Source organism: Melanotaenia boesemani, chromosome 4 (assembly GCF_017639745.1).
Source record: "Melanotaenia boesemani isolate fMelBoe1 chromosome 4, fMelBoe1.pri, whole genome shotgun sequence".
NCBI classification, from domain to species: Eukaryota; Metazoa; Chordata; class Actinopteri; order Atheriniformes; family Melanotaeniidae; genus Melanotaenia; species Melanotaenia boesemani.
The window spans coordinates 38,413,700-38,435,193 of record NC_055685.1 but is presented as its reverse complement, the minus strand read 5'-3'; the positions used below and the strand labels follow the sequence as shown (position 1 = coordinate 38,435,193).

The following is a 21,494-nucleotide window of genomic DNA, read 5'->3' as shown; positions in this document are numbered from 1 at the left end:
GTGACACTTTATTGTATGAGATTCATGCAATGCAAAGGTAGGAAGGAAGGAAGGCAGGCTGGCTGGCAGGCTGGCTGGCAGGCTGGCTGGCTGGTTGGTTGGTTGGTTGGTTGGTTGGTTGGCTGGCTGGCTGGCTGGCTGGTTGGTTGGTTGGCTGGCTGGCTGGCTGGCTGGCTGGCTGGTTGGCTGGCTGGCTGGCTGGTTGGTTGGTTGGTTGGCTGGCTGGCTGGTTGGTTGGTTGGTTGGTTGGTTGGTTGGTTGGCTGGCTGGCTGGCTGGCTGGCTGGTTGGTTGGTTGGTTGGTTGGTTGGTTGGTTGGTTGGTTGGCTGGTTGGTTGGTTGGTTGGTTCTGCTCTGTTCAGGCAACCCTGCATCCAATCTAATGATGTTTAAGGTGATAAAACATTGTTTAAACTCAAGAAACAGTAAAACATGTTAAAATCCACAGAATGAAATGAGGAAGCAGGTCCACAGATCCAACACACAAAAACCACACACACCTACAGGATGATCCCCACCCCGCTCTGTCAGGTTTACATGACACACAGCTTCCTCTGCAAACCTGCAACACTTCACTTGTGGAAAAGCCAAGTTCTCCTGAGATTTGTTGGACTTAACCTGAGTTGTCATCTTGATTTGGAACGAGGCGAATCTTGGGTTTTTAACCGGTTTGAAAGTCTTTCATAGCGTTTTTTTTTATATTTTTCCACTTTTTGTAGCACTTTCTTCAGAGTTTTTTAGCCTTATTTAAATCTGCGTACAGTTTACTTTTGTTTCTCTGGCTTTTTTTTGTCCTCTTTGTTTGGGAGATTGTTGTAACGTGGGTGGCATGGGACTTGCTTCCAGACACGGTATAGGCATAGCATTTTGTCCCTCAGGCTGGTTTGGGGACACCTGGGGGGTATTTGAAGAAATGTAGTTGACAATAGCCTTTTGCTTTTTCTTATTTGCTCTTGCATTTGCTTGATTTTGTCTCCATTTACGCCGTTGAAGTCTTGGTTCTCGCTTAGAGAGATCCTTAATACCCTTTAATTTCCCATCTCGTTCCTTTTTCTATATCTTTCTCTTTCCTTTTCTAAAAACCTTTGGTATGCTTCAGGATCTTCTTTAATTCTATCTCTGTAGGACTTTGATCTCGGTGCCACTGCCTGAGCCATTTGGGGGCAGACACACTGGAAACACACACACACGCAATAAAATATTGAAACTTTTAAATACAAATGAGGCCAAACACAAGTGGAAAGTTAAAAAATACTATTTTCTTACAGGTGTACAGAAATATACATTGATTATGCATCTGAATGAAATAACTGCTTTTTGTACACAAACTGACCACATCTGTGAGGTTGGGGGTAAAAATCTGTTTGCAAAACAATGTTAGTGCAGTTTGTGATGCGTGTATGTATAAAGTTATTTTACACGTGTTTAGAGTCCTGGATGCTGAAGAGGAGATGATGCTGCTGTTCCTGTGCGCGTACGTGAGCGCGCCCTGCAGACCAGCAGAGGTCCTGCATCCCTCCCAGTCTGGACAGCACAGCGGAAACCTGAACGCTCTGGACAAGTGACTTTAATGTCTTCTGTGTTTGGTTGTTTTCCCTCCTGGAGGTGGAAGAGCAGCAGCAGTGCAGGGAGCAGGAGTGAGGTTAATGAAGTTTCTGGCCTGTACGCGGCAGGCTCAAGCAGCCCTGTGTGTGGCTGCTTCTGTCAGTAAACATGCGTAAGAAGCCGCTTTAAGCTCCAATAGCGTCTCTTTCATCCAGCAGCTTTCTCCTCAGAAACAATTGCAATAAATCTAAGGTAATCCAGACGTGATATTTCCAAGGGACAATGTCTCTGACAGTCAGGTTTTCTGTTGACAAAGTTGTTGCAGTAAAACGATAACTTATTTGAGGGCAGCTATGGACTAAACTCTGTGTTTTCTGCCAGACGCGAGTGTCAAAATATTCCCAAGCACTTCTGTCAGCAGCGATACGTTTATTCTTTCCATTCATGGTTCCTAAACACATCCAGACAACGAGTAAACGATATTCTAACTGAAACACAGAAAATGTGACCACCACCGAGCTCACCCCACTTCCTCCATTCATCCAACACACCTGTGAGTTGGTACCTTTCAAACTTCGTGACACACACAAGCCCACAGCAACACACCCACCACCCAGATGCCGATGCTGCATGTCACCTGTGCCACCTCATAAATATGCAAATATACTAATATGGGTCCTACAATCCGTATCCAACCTAAACTGATTTCAGACAGATTACTTGAGGATGAAGGTCAGTCCCATGGCAGGATGGTACAGACCATTTACACCTGAAGACTAATTATATTTTAGTAAATTACAAATCGCAGCTACCTAATTAGCATTTATTAAAGGCTAGCTGAGCTGCAAGGCAATAAGACCAAAGACAGGCAGCCCTACCTTTATTCTTTGACTGTATTTCTTACTCCGTGTTTTAGATTTTCCAGCCCCATGAGGAAAACTTCCACTTTGTTACCATCAGAGCATCTGGAAGCTTCTGGAGTGATGGACCTGTCTCACCCGTCCGGAGTCCGGAGGATGCTGCTTGCTGGCTCCTCACAGTGGAGGTCGGTAGCTAGGTGTGTGTGTGTGTGTGTGTGTGTGCGCGCGCGGGGTGGGGGGGTGCGATGCCATGGAAATTCATAACGTCACAGGTCAGGAGGCGCGAGTGTATAAAACTAAATTCCTAACGCTTCCTCATTTGGCTGTGAAGCTGGAAATATACTAATTCTAGAAAATAACTTTGAAGCAAGCGTGGAAAGAAGAAAATCTTTAGAGAAATTGTTAGTATTTATTCCTACTAAATGCGGCAGCTATCTGATCGAGGAATCCCAGAATTCTGGAGTTTTTGAAGACGTGTTTAAATGCACGAAAATGGACACCCAGGAAGTTTAACAGTTACAGCTGTGAAGGATGAATATCACTATATCACTATATAGGCCATTTGCCACGCCACCACATTCAACCACAAGGAATTCCCAGACAGCACCCACGTATAATACTGCTCAGAGAGACCCAGAAAGAACAAGTTTACCATCAGACATCATTCCATCATTCAGTGAAGGTAGAAGGCCTGGACAGGCTGTCCGCATCCAAACGGAAACTGAATCAAACAGACGAAATGACTCAACTGGCCTCAGGCCTTGCAGCATGACTTTATCAGAAAGGATTACTTATGTCCTAAATGTACTGACTCATTTATAACGCCACCACATTCAACCACAAGGAATTCCCAGGTTGAGACGTCTACTGAAATCATATCTACTCAATGCGGCGGTTATCGGATCGAGTGATCCCAGAATTCAGGCCTTTTTGGAGAAGTGTTTACCTGCACAAAAATGGACACCCAGGAAGTTGTATCAGTTAAAATTGTGAATATTGCGATGTAGCGATAAAAGAGTGTGAAATGTTAGAGAAAATCAGACAGCTGGACCCTGACAGGAACAATTTGGTCAAGTTTTGCGAATGTTTCAGATACAACAATCAAACCTGCTTTGCTTTTGAATTATTGGATCAAAACCTTTATGACTTTATGCATGATAGGAACTTCACGCCGCTGTCTGTCTCTGAGCTCAGACTTATTGCTGAGCAGATGCTGGTTGCTTTGGATACACTGAAGAACCAGGAAATTATTCATACTGACATCAAGCCAGACAACATTATGCATGTGAACCATCAGTTACAGCCTTTTAAAGTTAAACTGATCGATTTCGGCCTAGCTGCTATGAAACCAGAGTTAGCGGTGGGAGCTATGCTTCAGGCTCCTGCTTTCAGGTCTCCAGAGGTCATTTTAGGCCTGCCAGTGGACGAAGGTATTGATATGTGGGCTCTTGGCTGTGTTTTGGCTGAATTATTTACTGGTCAGTATATGTTTTCAGCAAGTTCTGGATATGAAATCATGAGAAACATCGTAAAGTTATAAGGAATGCCCCCGCAGGATTTAATCGAGAATGGATTTTATGCAGGGAAATACTTTACTCTCTCTCAAGACTCTACTGGCTTTGTCTGGCGGCTAAAGTCACCACAAGAATACTACGCCAGCATGGTAAGACAAGAAAGGGATTATAACAACATTTGCCATTCAATAAGATCTCTTGATGACCTGCCATGGTTGCACGAGACAGATGATGACCCTGTGGACACTCTGGCTTTTATTGACCTTCTCAAGAAGATGCTGGAGATAGATCCAAAGAAACATATCACCCCAGGTGAGGCCCTGCAGCATGACTTTATCACAGAGGATTATGTATTTTCTGAATCTAATGACCCCATTTGCCACGCCACCACATTCAACTACAAGGAATTCCCAGACAACACCCAAGTATAATACTGCTCAGATAGACCCAGAAATTTACCATCAGACATCATTTCATCATTCAGTGAAGGTAGAAGGCCTGGACAGGCTGTCCGCATCCAAACGGAAACTGAATCAAACAGACGAAATGACTCAACTGTTGGTCTCTGTCAGGATTCTAGCGCTACACAGAACTCAGACAATTCATTCTGTTTTACAAACAATGATTTATGGTGTTGTGCTGAATGGAATTGTGAAAATGTGTTTTTCACGCCAATTTACAACTTTTTTTCAAGGATAGTTGAGTGCTTCACATGCTGCACCGCAAGAAGCTGAAAGACACAACGCTTTCTCACAGCAAACAGCTGACCCACCACTGAAACTTTGCCTCCTGTTGCAGGCGCAAATGTTGCACCGCTGGACGTGGGGGTGGCTGGTAAAAGGATAGAAATGATCACAAGGGAGACTCAGTGATGTTTCCTCGTGAACAGATTTACTCAAATGAGGAAATCCGCTGAATCCCCTTGTGAACATGCTCAGCGAGACAGTCGATCCCAGAGTAACGGATCGCTGTGAAACACGGCTTAAACAACCTCTTAGATAATCGTTTTAACTATTATTTCAACCGTTTTAACTCAGTTTCCAACCATAAGTAATGAATTAATAATTTTTTCCACCACAAATAAACATTTTCTCACCTCCTCAGTAAGAGATCATATTACAACTTATCTCACAAAGACAACAAATATTTTTATATAGAAGGATCCCTCGGAATCCTCAGATCCCAAATTAATCATCAAAGCTCAATATTCAATCTGGACAGATATCCACACACAGCTTTAAGCTCCCAGACCAGGATTTCTCTTTCCGACTCTCATCAAAAGACTCATTACAACAGTCACAGCAGGACTCCATCATTCATCTCATGATCTCATGTTAATCTAAAACACCAATGAGTCATTTTGTCAGCAAATAATCGAGATGCCAGTTTAGCATAAATATCATTTGTTAACAATATTTGCTGCAACAGTAAAAACGAGAACAAGCTTCACCTGATGGGATTCTACTAACATTAGAAAAGGAAAAAGTCAACTCAAGCCAACAAGCATAAAACGCAGTGTTCTCTACTACAGCAGTAGTACCAGGGTCAGTACTACAGCAGTAGTACCAGGGTCAGTACTACAGCAGTAGTACCAGGGTCAGTACTACAGCAGTAGCACCAGGGTCAGTATAAAAAGAAAGGAAAAGAAAAGAAAAGAAAGAAAATAGGATCCTTAAAGTTCCTGAGTTTATCAGCTACTTTGAAAGATGATGGTCCTTACATCTAGAAAACCACGACTTACCAAAAACTTCAGCGTGTGTTCTAAATAAATAAAGAATAAATAAATAACACTTTTATTTATTTATTTTAATGTTTTAAAAGGGTTAAGGTTAACAAAAGAAAACAAACAAAGAATAAATACATAACGCTTTTATTTATTTTTTATTGTTTAAAAAACTAACAAAAGAAAAACAGAACAAAAGAATAAATAAATAACACTTTTATAGATTTCTTTAAAACATTATATAAATCAAAACTAAACACAACAGATGAGAATGTTCAGTGTGTCCTAATTCAGGTTTCTGCTCACTTCGAAGTGCGGATTCGTCGACCACATACGTCATCGCGGTGCGTGAAGTTCTGTCCCAATTCACAGAATTTGAAGGATCTCCGAATCCACCCTTCAACTCCGCACTTTGTTTGACCCCATAAAAGATTTCAGTCTGCAGCACTAGAAATGTCTCTGTTCCTACTGCAAAGCAGGAGGATGAGTCCCGAACTACTGACCTGACCTACATTACAGGGACCGCTGAGGAGTTTCTTCACCATTCACATCCTTTAAAAAGAACTACAAACTGTTTTGTCTTTATTATTATTCATTCAGAACCACTGTATTCATCCAAGTCAGTAAAGGCTTCCTATTCTATTCTATTCTATTCTATTCTATTCTATTCTATTCTATTCTATTCTATTCTCATTACAGAAGTACAGTCTCAAACTGAAACAGCTTTTCTGTGGCTCTCAGGATTCAGCCGGCTTCATAAATATGCTAATTCCAGGACTCTTATTGTTTCTTCCGTAGGCAGCAGATGTTCTGGGTGAGGATCCTTTCTGCACGGAGACTCATGAAGATTCTGCACATCTGCTATCAGAAGGTACCGATTGGACAGAGCTGCATGATGCAACAAGGACATCTACTTGTGTAAGTGTCTTAACGTTAAGAGTTAAGATGTTATTCTAGGTGACATCTACATAGAGACTAGACTGATTTCATTTAAAAACACAACAAACAAACAACTTTTCCCGACTAAAGCACAACAAGAAACGTGCATTAACACACAAAATTACTGGAAATGTTGTAGTATATACTTGGTGTGTAAGTGGTGTTATAATGCATCAAAATCATCGTACTAAATTTAAGTATATTTTGAAAAATAAAAACAAACTAATAAAACATCTCTCAACATATAAACTGATTTAAAAAAAATAAAGGGACCACATGAACATTAGCATGTAACTCAAAGTCAGTCCCATTTCTGGGATTTCAGTCTGTCCAGTTAGGAAGTAACAGTAAGCGTTTAGCAAGACAACCCTATAAAGGAAGGTCCTGCAGGTGGAGGCCACAGGCCATTTCCCTGTCTTCATCCTTTCTGGGTGATTTTTGGTCATGTTTGCATTTTGTGCCCAAACCACTAGAGGTAACACGAGGCGATGTCTGCAACACACACAAGCTGCTCGACCAGGATGGCTCACCAAGACTTGCAGTGTCTCCCAGCACCGTGTCCAGAGCATGGAGGAGTTACCAAGAGACAAGCCAGCATACCAGGAGACGTGGTGAGGCCGTAGGAGGACAACAACCCAGCCGCAGGACCTCTGTCTGCTCCTTTGTTTGAGGCTAGGATCAGGGCCCCGCATGGCCATGGCCTTGACTTTCTGTTCCTTCAGACTCCTCCAGCATAAACCAGCACACACATGCACAAAGAATGCTGCTGAGTACTTTTTCTAAGTCTTAATACTTAAAACATAATGACTGCTACAAAGTAGGGGAGGCCGGGACTTGTTGTTACACTTTTTACACTCTTTTATGTTTCTCTGAATCAATACATCATCTAAAATAAAAATGTGTACCAGATGAAAGACCAACGTCTTAGATTTTGTATTCATATTATTTTCATATCTTTTGTCAGTGCAGAGTTATAGGCAATCAAATGGAGAGTGTGAACATGTGACATGTTGCCCCACCATGGGGTAAGTTGTCTCACTATATGGTGTAAGATGCAGGGCTCCAGACTAACTTGTTTTACAAGGAGCACAGCGGATCCTAACTTAAATTTTTAGGAGCTGAAGTTTTTTAATTGTTGGCTTTAAAAGATTTGTTCATCACCTGTAAATAAATCATCAGAAGGAAGAGTGTTCAAAAATCCACATTTTTAAAAGGAGGCAAAAACACCAGAGATTGAGTAGAATTGACAATTCTTTGTTAAGCCAGTAAGGTAAGAAACAATACATATCTCTGTCAGAGGAGGCCTGTTAGCTTAGCTTCTGGTCCACTAATACATGAAGTGTCGGGACCCTTCGGTTCAGCCAAAAGACCCGCCTACAATGCAAAGCATTGTGGCTATGTGCGTGCATGTGGTGCGCATTCATGTGAATGTGTATTTTGCAAGGTGGTCCCTCCTTCTTCCGTCACTTTTCTTCCCAGGCTGTTTTCTTCTTTCCCACAGTCAGTTGGGTGAGATCTGCAAAACAAGTTTTATCTTCCCTATTTCTGCTTATTTGTTATCTTCTCAGTAGCTTTCTCTTGCTGGGCACCAGAACAATTTCAAGGTCCCTTCCCACTTTCCCAGCATTGTGAATGCCAGACTCAGTAGCCCTGTATGAGTTTATGGGAATACACTATCTGTAACCTGCAAAGCAATGATAACAATTAAGCTGTAGTTCTATTAATTAAAAGCAGAGCCTAATGCATGTTACTAAAATCTAAGGATAAAATGTAAATAAGTAAATGAATAAGAATGCTTAAATGAGTAAATGAATAAATGAGTAAATGAATGAGAATGCTTATAAAATATTTGCAACAGAGCACAAGCAGAAAATTTAGGGGCGCACACTGAAATCACCATGCATAGCAAATATTCACATTTCCTCTCATTTTCACTGTATTTGTAATAAACACTTTAACAATAAAATCAGACATTACAATGTTTACAATTCACATTTTTTGTGCAGCAGTTGACACAACATACAAAAAAACATCTTACTGGCTGTACTAATACAAAACAAGTACACATAGAAGCTGTCAAATCAAATCAAATCAGATGATGGGGAAGAGGCTGATTGTTTTCCTCTTTTTCAGGACTGTACCATCTGAATGGAGCCCTTAGGGGGGCCGTCTGGATACAAAGGTCCAGGTGTGGGTCCTGTTTCCAGAGCAGAGTCAGTGGGGCGACTGGCACAGTGTGGACACCAGTACCACTTCCAGTGTCTGGTGGCGATGTACAACAACGGCAACAAGGACGGCAGGTAGGTCTCAGGAGCCTTCAGCCATCTCTGTTCCTCTATGTGTGAAATCAGCTCCATAATGAGGAATTCTTTGTCCTTTTCCTTCAGTCTTCAGTGTCCAACATGTAAAACCATCTACGGCGTGAAGACAGGCAACCAGCCAGCAGGGAAGATGGAGTACCACATCATCCCTCACTCTCTACCCGGCCATCCCGACTGCAAAACCATCCGCATCATCTACAACATCCCACCGGGCATTCAGGTGAGCCACGAGGCTGCGCCAGCGGGACGTTTTGTCATCACCATGGTGACCTGAACCGTGTCCGTCTGCTTTCAGGGACCAGAGCATCCGAACCCAGGGAAGCCCTTCACTGCCAGAGGCTTCCCTCGACACTGCTACCTCCCAGACAGCGAGAAAGGACGCAAGGTAAACACAGCTCGCCCTGTTTTTACAGTTATTTAACCTTTAAAACCTCCCAAGGTCTATCTCTATTATCACCATCAGTGTCTCAGGAGTGGTAGAGTGTAGCTCTATGGGGTAAACTGTGATGGATAGCTACCCTTAAGGTGATCTACCGAAGTTTTCCAGACATTTCTATCCCGTCCAGGAGGTTAACAGTCCAGCCACTAAATGTAGTTTTATGCAGAGACCTGGGAGGTCAAACTCATTTTAGTTCAGGGGCCACATTCAGCACAGTTTAATCCCAGCTGGTCTGGAGCAGTAAAATAACAGCATAATAACCTATAAATAATAAAAATGTCACATTTTCCCTTTGAGTGCAAAGACGTGTAAGTACATTATGCAGATGTTTGATGTTTATGGTAAACTTGAAATTTCTGGAGAAAAACAACTTGCCTTGAAAATGTTTTAGAAAAAATGAACCTGATGTGGACACATTAAAGATTACAGTTACTTTTATTTAAGAATGTCGTAGTTAAACCAAATTCATCCCACTGTCCAGATTGGACCCTCTGGTGGTCCGGTTTTAGCCCCTGGGCCATATGTTTGACACCGCTGCTCAATATGGTAAATCCACAATTATCCATGATAACAGCATTATTTATCACTTTTCATCGTAAAAAGGCCACTATCCAGGGCTCCAGACTAACTTGTTTTACAAGGAGCACAGCGGATCCTAACTTAAAGTTTTAGGAGCACAAGCAGAAAATTTAGGGGCGCACACTGAAATCACCATGCATAGCAAATATTCACATTTCCTCTCATTTTCGCTGTATTAGAGATAAATACTTTAACAAGAAATTACAATGTTTACAATTCACATTTTTTTGTGCAGCAGTTGACATAAAAAACATCTTACTGGCTGCACTAATACAAAACAAGTGGACATAGAAGCTGTCAAATCAAAATTTGTAGTCGAAGCAGAACGGCAACTTTGTCCCATCATCCCCCACAGGGCAGGTATGACTCCATGTAGTTCCTGGTAATAAACAGCCTCAGGGACTGATGCTCCTCTCCAGCCACTGTTCCCACTCCTCAGTAAGAAAAGTAGCTATTGGCTGTCCTCAAAGTCGCTAATTAGCATAATCAGCCTCGTACATATAGTTGTAATGGATGCTAAATAAATAAATAAAATTAAATAATAATTCTGTCCATTTTTCTTTATTTTTAGTTCAGTTTTTTTTGTGTATTTTATGTTTTTTTTAATTAGGAGTCTGGAACATTTCACAACACTTTTAACTTTTTAAATAGTTTTGTCCACACTTCATTAAAAGACATTACTCTGACGGTAAACCAGCGCAGGATCCTCCAGCAGCAGCGTTGTACGTTTCATGAAACAGAGCTGAACGTCGTCTGAATGCAGCTGGGAGCTCCCGTGTACAGGGAGGGGTCTGCACAGCACCCGCTCCTCATTGGGAAGCGTAAACTACGTTTCATTCACGTCAGTCTCCAGAAGTCTCCAATAATACCAGAAAACGTCTCTAGATTTGTCGCTAGTTCCTTTTTTTTTTTTTTAAGTCACTAGAAGGTCTGAAAACTCGCTAAATATAGCGACAAAGTCGCCAAGTTGGCAACACTGAAAAATAATAAATTCCCCCAAGACCGCCTCTTTCCACACATCAGCCAATCACAGTAGTCGTTCGTTCCCGCTCACACGCACATTGGCTGTCGTCTTCTTCGTTGGTGTTCGTCTCCTTTTCTCGTATTAAAGTTAGTTTGAGTCGGCAAACCAGCAGCTAATTTGTGCTTTACTGTGAAGTACTGGGCTGAAGAGGGAAGCAGAAGTTTGTTAGTGACAAAATAAATTAAATTATCACTACTACAAGAAAAAGACCGGCAAATGTTTGGTCACCATTGCGTGAGTAGATGAAAAATTCACTCGCACTGTCTCACATTTTAGTCTGAAGCCCTGAGATGTTACACTGGATTTGGCAACTAATGAAACCAGGACACAATTCTTCTTCTTTTTTTACTTGAAACTGAACATTGAAGTCAGGCACACACAGTGTTCATCATTGACTTTGAAGAAGTCGTTTAACATGGCCACTGAACAAACATTCACACAAAATAAAATGCACTGGATTAAAGTCCAGACTGCCTTAAATGCCTTTTTAACCTTTCTTAAACTATTCACTAGTCAGACTCACCCGAATCACAGTTCTGGTTAGAGTGCCTCTAGAGAGAGAGAGTGGCGTCATCTCCGTTCACTGCAATGGTTCAGTTTTTTCACAGCAATGGCGGCTTATGGAGCCCCTCAAAAGTTCCCGGAAGTTAGCAAAAGCTAAGGGACGGTCAATGTATTTCAATGGAGCAGACTGTCGGAGCTACACTTCTTCAAGGTAACATGTTTTAATAGTCATATTTCCATATCAGTTGTGCATCTAAATCAACTTGACAGGAGTAATTAAATATGTTGGCGGATTGTCACCGTCTAGATTAATATATTTAGAGATTACAAACCGATAAAAGTTTATGCTAGCACACTGATAGCAGCAGATGCCACAGGCTGATGAATGTAAATTCTGTTCGTCAATATAAATTGATCCAACACCGTTGATAGCGAGGTTAATGTGTAGGGGGAGCAATTGTAGTTACGTTTTTATTTAATTTTAATGTATTTATAAGGCTGTGGAATTATGGACAAAGATATGAAGATGATTCTGTATGTGGGTCATAATGTGTGACCACCGCATTTCACACATTTAACACTATAGGCCAGGCCAATAATTACACCGTTCATTTTACATAATAACTAGAAAGTGAGCTGTTTTGTGGAATAGTGCAGCCCATACAACTATACAATATTTGGGCTGTCATTTGATATTACAGGGTGAAAAGTTCAGTCATATATATTCACTATATATTATACTATTATATATTAATTATGTTGTATTATTATAGTTATTATAGTTCTGGGGTTGCCTGACGTTAACTGGGATACTGTTCTTCTTCACCTTCCTGCTTTGGCCACTTTTAAGTGTTGTTTCCTGTCTTTTTTCTACATTCTGCAACCTCAACCATATAAATCTCCCTGTGATGTGTTCTCTGTGTTTAATTTAAAAATATTAAACTTCCCAATGATATGGTCTTTGAAAATGTGTAAACGCATTGTTTTAATATGATTACCTCACATATTTTTTGTTTTTACAGTCCCTGATGGTGGTCAAATGTATCCTGCTGACTTTGTCCATCCATATTTTCCTTCTGTCCCTGTCTTTGGGGAAGCCATACATACGCAAGCCTTTCTCTGAGCGATTGGAGCATCCCCATGCAGCACAGCATACCATGGTGAAGACTGTATTCAAGGATAGCAGAGAAAAGAAATGGCTAGACATGCTGATTTAGTCGAGTTTTATGCTATTGTAAAGGAATTCTTTTAGGTATTAAATGCATTTGGAAAACAAAGGGTGTTTGTCTGATTTATTGTGCATAGGGAGTAAGTCTTGGGATAGTTAACAAATAGTGATAGAAAGCCATGTATTTTCCATGAATTGAAATCAAAATTTTATTTATTTGCCATGGATTTTCTGTAAGAACACATTATATTGTGAGTCAGTCTGCCTCAGTCAAAATAAGTCTTAAGACTTAAAAGCAATTCACACAAGTAGATAGTAATAAGTAAGAATAGATAACCCATTTATTTGAAATGAATTGGGATCTAAATTTTATTTATTGGATATAGATTTCCTGTAAGAACAGCTATCATTATGCTGTGAGCCTAGATTTATTGTGTAGTCACTTGGTAAATCATTGTCGTCACCTGTTGGTATGCCTCAGTCTGAAAGATAAAGTTAAAAAACAGAAAATATTACGATTTACATGCTGTTGATGTCAAACAGGTTTAGTTAACATGATTCATATCAATGAACACAACTATAAAAATATTGCAAAGCAAAGCCTTCATTGATCATTATTTACTGATTATCGTAGTTTTCTTATTATTTTGTATTGGCCACCAAGCACTTCCTGGAACTTTTGGAGGCTACATGGACCACGTGATCGGCAAGCGTTTTGAGCTTCCGGTGGCGCCACTCTCTCTCTAGAGGCACTCTAGTTCTGGTATAAGTAGACTGATTTGACAGGGGTGCATTTTTCATGGGTCCCTTCTTTGCATCTTATGCACCCAGATTTCTTCTGGGTGGATGTTTCCAAATGGCTCTACACAGACCAGACACATGGACTCATCTTCTGACGAGGAGTCATCTGGAGGTTTTCTTTCTGTACCCATCCTCTTTTTTCCCCTGTGCTTTGCTTTTTTGGTATTTTAAATTTGGTTGCCTTGCGTTTCTTTTTCAATAGACTTTTTTTCCCCCTTGTACCTGCTTTTCTGCTTCAAGTGCCTCCTTCACAGGTGTGTTGGTGAGAATAGCAGTTTTTTCTCTTTTTCCTCAGTGACAGAGTTAACATGCTTTTTAAGTGGCCCAGAAACATTTCTGTCCAACGGCTGCAGCCACATGTGACAACTTACCACAAAATGATTGAGACAAGCTGCCCCAAACGTCCATGTTTGTTAAAGCTAGCTCTAGCTTAAGGTTAGCATAAAACAGAACAATGACTGAGGTGTGACAGGACGCCTCAATGTGTCCTCTAACAAGTCTGCATTTATCATTGTTAGAATTCTTCCTGAAAGAATTTTATTTTGAAATATATCATGTAATTTTTTTTTACTTTGGCTTGTGCAAAATGTTTAATTGGTGCTCACCTCAGCTCACAATGTGCTATTTTCTCCTCAGACAGTACATGACATCTGCCCATGTAAAGGAAGAAAACTAGTATTCCACTTTTTTGTTGTGCTTCCTGGTGGAGAAAATAAATGCAGTGTGATAACTTACACATGTGACAACAAGCCCCGGTCTCCCCTATAATGAATCACACGTTATAATAGTAAAACATAATGATAATATACATGATTTTTCTTACAATCTAGCAGATAAACAATTATTTTTTCATATTTGTTGCCTTGCCAGTGTCAATTCATGACAAAGTTGTGAACTGACACTGTACAAATAAAGCTAAATTCAACTGAACTGAATTAATCCAGTTTATTTCCAGCTATATTTAGACTGAGGCTGATGAGATTCCTCTTACTTCCAGAGTTGGAAATCCACCTTTTAGGAACATTTGAGTTGCATTTTCCTCCTTGAAGCTGGACATGTGACTTCCAAGTACAACCAATGAGGAGAAATTTCATCTTTTAAATGGAGCTGGACCCTCTCAGCGTGGAGTCGGTGGGTTTCCGGCTGCTGCCTGTAGTCAAAGCATCAGCGGTGGAGAGCAGAGGACCAGAGTGAAGATTTCCTTTTATTTATTTATTCTCACACAATGCTTTTCTTTTCTATTTCACACTAGATGATCAAATACACACAAACAGTTTTGGTCTTTCCTACGTTGCTCAGGGCTCCATCTGATGTTCCTCTGGAGGAACGTCAGTGTGTCTTCAGGTGTGTCGGGTTTGCCAGCTTGAAGACAAAGTAAGTGCAGAAGGCAGAGATGATCCCTTCCTCAACATCGTCTGCTTTCACAACGTTTGGAGCTCTTTTGGTGAAGAAGGACCTTTTCCAGTCTTGACCAGTCAAGAGAATAGTTGGGTGTGGAGATAGAAGATCACGCTACAATCACATGGATCAAACTAAACGAACCACATTAGAGCTCATCTGTTAATCGTTTGTGGTGTAAATAAAATATTGAGTGTAGTCAAATCTAATTAAATAAAAAAACAGCATAATTTCAGTCATACAATCAATAAGAAAACGTAACTTGCTAACTTTGTTGTGTGTGTTTGGTTCAGTTAAACACCACATGTCTGCATTAGAGTCTCCAAGAGTGATAAAAAGATTTATGTTCTCCTTATAGACGTATGGGAGAAATATAAAGAGTCAATACCTGCAAGAGAAACAATACATTTAAGATCTAAACGATGTTTTAATGCTCCAAATTCTTGATCGTGTATTTCAAAGGTTTCAGAAACCTGAAGACAGCAGGAGGGTTAAGTTGACAAAATGTTGGTTCACTGGTGTGGGTGATATCATTTAATATGCACCCCGGCCCAAGATGGCGGCCGTGTTGCCTGACAAGCCCGACTGCGGCATCTACGTGTATGTTGAAGAAACAAGTGCAGGAGCTGTGTGCGTCCTTGGTTTGTTGAGACTGGTGTGCGTCACATGAAAGTAAGCTACTGCTAGTTCTTTCATATAGTTTATACTGCAGTGCTGTTAATAGGTCTGAGTTCAGGTTACTGGTTAGGTTTCTAATTTGTCAGGAATATAATCAGCCATATGTTCGCTAATTTCTGCTTGTATTAGATGTGTAGTAGTGCTCATGTTTAGTTTCTTAACTATGTTATTGCTATGGTGAAGTAGAGCATGCCTGTTATTTAAGTTGAATCTTGGGCAGCCCAACCGCTTCTCTGTGAGAACGCAGTTTTCTGGTGTTGGAGCGCCCTCTGCTGGCGGTTTGTGGGAGCTCCGCCCATCAAAGCTTATTCCCATGACCGTGTAGCTGTAATTTCATTGTAATATGGCTGTTTGAACTGATTTTCACGTTGGTGATTTATGTTGTCTGAGCTCGTCCCTCCCGACTTTTCTCGCTGACCCTTTAACCCCGCACGCGCCCTCCAGATCGCTGAGGTCTGCTGACCAGTCACGTCCTGTGGTCCTGAGCTCCAGGCTGAAATGAAGAGGTGACAGAGCTGTTTTTTTTGTCAGCCCCAAACTGTGGAACAGCCTCTCCATTAATATGATGGTCTCACCAACTGTGGACATTTTTAAATCTCATTTCAAGACACCTAAAGAATCTCAAGTAAACGGCGTTAACTGGCTGAGCGCGGTCTCGTAGCCGCTAATCAGCGTCTGTCACATGATCGCTTGTTTTGCAGGGACAACAAAAGTATTGCGAGGTAACACAAAAAAGTGAGTCCTCCAGCCCGCTGGACATCTTCATATCCACATGGGAGAAAAATGTAAACAAAGCACTCGTTGCCATGGTGGTCGTCATCATCCCTGGTGGTCTAGTGGTTAGGATTCGGCGCTCTCACCGCCGCGGCCCGGGTTCGATTCCCGGTCAGGGAACACGGCTTTTGTTCCTTTTTAAAATTCGCCTTCATTTTATTACTCACACAGTAAAGCAGATTATGTTTCTGTAACTCAACAAGCGGCGTGTTTGCTGACCTACAGGATTTATTCTGGACTTTCAGAGCAGCTTGTCTTTGGCATGTCTTTTGTAACGACGTTGAAAGCCTTTAAAAAAATAAAATATTTCTCCTCCTTCGAGCCGGATTCGAACCAGCGACCTAAGGATTACTGATTTTTACACCTACAGTCCTCCGCTCTACCAACTGAGCTATCGAAGGGGACGATGGCTCAGGGCGGTAGATGACTTTTTCAGGAACCGAAGCAGAATCGGGTCTAACGTGTTGGTGCGTGGGTGCCAAGGACAATTTAAAATATATATTTATGTATTAATAGAAACAAAATACGCCACTAAAGAAAATTACAATAATAAAAAAAGGATTTGTGCAAATAATGATGGATAACCTGAAGGACCGCAGCCTCTTTCCAGACGGGAGCATCTCGAAGAGTTTGTGACCAGGAGGTTCAGCCACCGTCTTTCCTGCAGGCCTCAGGGACCTGGCGGTGGACAAGTCCTGGAGGGAAGGTAGACTGCAGCCAATCACCTCTGCAGAGCGAATGATGCGCTGCCGTCTGCTTGGCAGGGGCAGCAGCGTACCAGATGGTGATGGAGGAGGTGAGGATGGACTTGATGGAGGTGTAGAAGTGCACCATCATTGTCTTTGGCAGGTTGAACTTTGGGAAGTTCATCCTCTGCTGGGCTTTCTTCCTGAAGGAGCTGATGTTCATCTCAGGTCCTGGCTGATGATGGTGCCCAGGAAGCAGAAGGACTGCACAGTGCTGACTGGGTGATGGAGGCAGGTGGGACAACTGTCTTTAGAGCATTGAGCTCCAGGTTGTTCTGACTGCACCATGTTTGTGTTATCGGAATATTTTGTTCATTTCAGAGGGAAATTACACATGAAATACTGTTTTCCTGTAAGGCTGAGAGTAAAATTTTATAGGACACAACAAATTTGCCAAAAAAAACCCACATAAGTTTCATTCAATCTTTATTTTTTCCTTGTAGTAATCATTCATACTCCAGCAATTATTTTGAGATATTTACACTTTCTCTTTTCTCATCTTGTTTGATGCTCTCGCTTCCAAACCAGCACTCTTCACCACGTCTCATTCCCTCCATTAATCACACGTCTGGGTTAGCGCCTCAAGGAGGGATGAGATATGGTGGCGGGAACAAAAAAATAATACACATGTAGATGTAAAACAGCTCAGCTGGCCTCAGACTCTGCACACGGTCAGATCAGCTCATCCATAGGACACTTTATATGATATCGAGGTTACAAGACAAATTTAACTGATTATACAAAATCAGGCTGTTGTGCAGCGTCCGAGCCTCAGAGCCTGAAAACTGCTGTGGCACATGAGGAGGTTGTGGTTCTTCTAATATTTTATAAAAGCCAACACGTCCCTCTACACGTCTGCTGTGAAACGATTCTCCGTAAAAGCTCAGTGCAGAACAGCATCAGGACCGATATGTCCAGAACAAAAACATCCTTTACCTCAGAGAACAGCAAAGGTTTAAGTTCGGTTCGGTTAAAATGCATTACAGCTCACACTCAGAAAAGTCTACCATCAAATTCCTTTTCCAAAGAAAAGAATCGGCTTTACGCCTGTACTCAGAGAAAAAAAGACACCGTATATAATAATACTGTCTGTAAACAAACGGTAACAAATGAAAAAAAGGGCTTAATTAATGAATTAATTCAACATACATGTACAAAATGAAAACAAGGCAATTCGACCTATAATAGTGTCAAGAAAAAATGCTATTAAAAGCAAAGGTGTAGCTACAGTTCATTAAAAACATAATAAAGACAATACCATGGAGGGAGTACCATCATCATCATCGCTTACAGGATGATGTCATCCCCAGAGTCCCAGTCAAACCCTGGACTGGGAGTGTGTTGGTGTGAGACTGGGTAGGGTGGAGGAAGGACAGAAGAGGACAGACTTTCTTTTGGTCTATAAAACAGCATCTTTGTGTGAAGGAGTTTCTGATTGGATGAGAGGCAGATGTGGTGCGTTTGTGTTCCTCAGAGTTACAGAAACACCGGACGAACAAGGCTGACATTAAACTACCCACGAACCAGAGAGCTGGAACTCAGAATCCAGATCCTGCTGTCACAGAAATCTGACTTCTGATGGAGTTTGCTTCGATTTCTCCTCATAAGACGTCAGAAATTCAGAGTTTCTAGTCAATGAAAGCAAAACAAGACAAGCAAGCTCCCTGATGATGCATTCAAGGGCAACCGGAAAGTCAGAATCTCTTGTTCAGAAAAAGAAAATTCCTCAATAAGTTAGATTTTAAAAAGTTTCCCAGCTCTTATCAAACAGCAAACAATTGATGTTTTTATTTTTATATAGATCTTGATTTGTTTCGGGTAAACTGGAGAAAGCTGTGTTTCTTTTTTTTTAACTAACTTTGTTAATTAGAAGTCAAACATGACTTGATGGTGACTTCCAGCTGAATTCAGACACATTTTAATATGAACCCTCCACTACTTGTACCTTTAGCCCCGTCCCACAGGACTCAACGTCAGCATCACCTTCAACCAGGATGAAACATTTATACCCAAACTGTTAAATCAGGTCACACCTGTACTGGCTGCAGGTGGGCTTGTACCAGTGGCTCATCAGTAAGACGCCAAACAGGCCCAAATGTCAGGCGGTGGTTTGGTCTTTAGTCATTTCACACAATGACTAAGAGAAAAGGTAAATAATGGAAGATGAGGATAAATGATGGACTCTGATGTTCCAGCGTCTCTCTTCCGACTCGCCACCAGGGGGCGCAGCATCGCCACACTTCAGCCACAAAGCCAAAGCCACGCCATTCACGTACCTGAAAGTACCACACAAGTTAAATTTACTCTACTGCTACACTACTCTACATTCATACACCATCTTCATCCCTCCTCCTGCTCCTCCTCCTCCTTGTCCACACCCCTCCCCCTCCAGCTTCTTCGCTCTTTGTCCTTTCTGATCTGCTCCATCGTTTTACCATCTTTTTTTCGTCTTTCTCTCAGTAAAGTTAACTTGTTTGTGTCTTAGGTGTTAGTACCGACTCATTCTCACTCATATTTAGTACCTAGCTAAAAACCATGCACCCTTTTTTTCTGTCCTCTTCCTCCTCCTCCTCCTCCTCAGTCTGGCTTTGCTTTCAGAGCTGCTGACTTCTACTCGCTGGTTTGGAAAACGGTGACGTTTGAACAGTTATCGTCTCAGAGGACTGACTTCTCCGAGACAAAACCAGCATCCTCCATAGTCCCCAGCGTCCCCCACCCCCTGCACCCCTTCTAAGTGCTGGCAGTCTTTCTCAGTCCAGGAGCTCCTCCTCTTATTTTCCTCATCAGGCCCCACATCTCCTCCTCCTCCTCCTCTTGTGCTGGTGGTGTTGACCATTCACTTTTCCACCAGTGCGTCATCCTCTGTGATGCCCTGAGCACGGAGCTCTTCCAGGACGTTGTCCAGGTGTCCGGGGTCGGGGAAGCCGTGACCCGTCAGGTTGGAGCCGAACTCCGTCTTGTGGTGGACCTTGAAGGGAAGCGGGAGTGTTAGCGTCAGCAGATCGGACGTTTGTTAGCGTACGTCACAAACGCTCGGGTGTGGAGTTACCTCGTTCCAGATGACGGTGTCGGACTCTCCCGTCGTGCTTGAAGTCCCGACTGAGAAGATGAGCCGGCGGTCCCACGCCACCAGGAGCAGTCTCAGTACCTGCACACGGGTTGGGCAGGAAGATAAATTAACACTTAAAATCCAAGCTATTCCCTACTTTTTTTTGATGGAGCTTTTAATCCCAGTCAACCGAGCCGACCAGAAGAAGAAAGCAGAATTTATTACTAACAGAACTTTGTAGAAATAACACACAGATCAACAGTGACCAAACTTTTCTCATCTCATCGTTCTCTCAAGTCGTGGCTTCCAGGAGAAAAAATATTTGCACTGAAACAAACACACAACAGAAACTATTTCCATGTTTCCACTTTTTCCTCATTTCCAGTTATTCCTGCTACTATTTACCTGCTATCCTCACTAAACCAACTCCAGCTCAGCTGCTTTGTGGCGCCACCGCGCATCAGAAACGTCTTCTTGGCTTTATTCCAGCCATGGAGGAGCATTATTTTTCTTCTTTTCACACACACATAGAACTTTCTGCTCACTGGTTGATCTTTGGCTGCTCCTGATTGGACGTTACCGTCAATCTAAGCTCTCTGATTGGTGGAAAGTCTGACAGGAAGTGGCTTCATCATCATGTCCAGGTCTAAATAGAGGTCTCTTAGCAACATAGTAGTGATGGGAGGGCTCCAGACTGCGACCAAATGGTCGCATTTTGCGACTAAAATGTGAGACAGTGCGAGTGAATTTTCCATCTACCTGCACAATGGTGACCAAACATTTGCCGGTCTTTTTCTTGTAGTAGTGATAATTTAATTTATTTTGTCACTAACAAACTTCTGCTTCCCTCTTCAGCCCAGTACTTCACAGTAAAGCACAAATTAGCTGCTGGTTTGCCGACTCAAACTAACTTTAATACGAGAAAAGGAGACGAACACCAACGAAGAAGACGACAGCCAATGTGCGTGTGAGCGGGAACGAACGACTACTGTGATTGGCTGATGTGTGGAAAGAGGCGGTCTTGGGGGAATTTATTATTTTTCAGTGTTGCCAACTTGGCGACTTTGTCGCTATATTTAGCGAGTTTTCAGACCTTCTAGTGACTTAAAAAAAAAAAAAAGGAACTAGCGACAAGTCTAGACGTTTTCTGGTATTATTGGAGACTTCTGGAGACTGACGTGAATGAAACGTAGTTTACGCTTCCCAATGAGGAGCGGGTGCTGTGCAGACCCCTCCCTGTACACGGGAGCTCCCAGCTGCATTCAGACGACGTTCAGCTCTGTTTCATGAAACGTACAACGCTGCTGCTGGAGGATCCTGCGCTGGTTTACCGTCAGAGTAATGTCTTTTAATGAAGTGTGGACAAAACTATTTAAAAAGTTAAAAGTGTTGTGAAATGTTCCAGACTCCTAATTAAAAAAAACATAAAATAC

The 21,494-nt window shown here is 41.9% G+C and overlaps 2 protein-coding genes and 2 non-coding genes across 5 annotated transcripts in view; 2 read left to right on the top strand and 2 right to left on the bottom strand.

The window, feature by feature from the left end:
- Nucleotides 1-8,726: 8,726 nt before the first annotated feature.
- On the top strand, nucleotides 8,727-9,337 carry LOC121638512 (E3 ubiquitin-protein ligase DTX4-like). The gene is made up of 3 exons (XM_041983360.1): nucleotides 8,727-8,880; nucleotides 8,968-9,121; nucleotides 9,197-9,337. The coding sequence occupies exons 1-3, from the start codon at nucleotides 8,729-8,731 to the stop codon at nucleotides 9,320-9,322; spliced, it is 432 nt and encodes a 143-aa protein (XP_041839294.1). The 5' UTR covers nucleotides 8,727-8,728; the 3' UTR covers nucleotides 9,323-9,337.
- Nucleotides 9,338-16,314: 6,977 nt separating this feature from the next.
- trnae-cuc lies at nucleotides 16,315-16,386 on the top strand. Its single transcript has one exon. It is a non-coding gene; the product is annotated as a tRNA-Glu (tRNA).
- A 193-nt stretch (nucleotides 16,387-16,579) lies between these two features.
- On the bottom strand, nucleotides 16,580-16,667 carry trnay-gua. The gene is given in 2 exon segments: nucleotides 16,580-16,615; nucleotides 16,631-16,667. It is a non-coding gene; the product is annotated as a tRNA-Tyr (tRNA).
- Nucleotides 16,668-17,421: 754 nt separating this feature from the next.
- LOC121638486 (E3 ubiquitin-protein ligase DTX4-like) overlaps nucleotides 17,422-21,494 on the bottom strand; it is a 37,844-nt gene continuing 33,771 nt past the window's right edge. For both annotated transcript variants that reach the window (XM_041983318.1, XM_041983317.1), the window contains exons 11-12: nucleotides 20,062-20,160; nucleotides 17,422-19,980 (exon numbers count right to left, since the gene is read on the bottom strand). In XM_041983318.1, coding sequence (XP_041839252.1) covers nucleotides 19,849-19,980; nucleotides 20,062-20,160 — 231 coding nt within the window. In that variant the 3' untranslated portion in view covers nucleotides 17,422-19,848. The remainder of the gene's footprint in view (nucleotides 19,981-20,061; nucleotides 20,161-21,494) is intronic.

Excerpts from the sequence above, each read along its gene's own strand:
- LOC121638512 (XM_041983360.1), top strand. The coding sequence starts at position 8,729 with ATGGAGCCCTTAGGGGGGCCGTCTGGATACAAAGGTCCAGGTGTGGGT. Across the intron at positions 8,881-8,967 it reads AACGGCAACAAGGACGGCAG|TCTTCAGTGTCCAACATGTA; the intron begins GTAGGTCTCAGG and ends CTTTTCCTTCAG. Across the intron at positions 9,122-9,196 it reads ACATCCCACCGGGCATTCAG|GGACCAGAGCATCCGAACCC; the intron begins GTGAGCCACGAG and ends GTCTGCTTTCAG.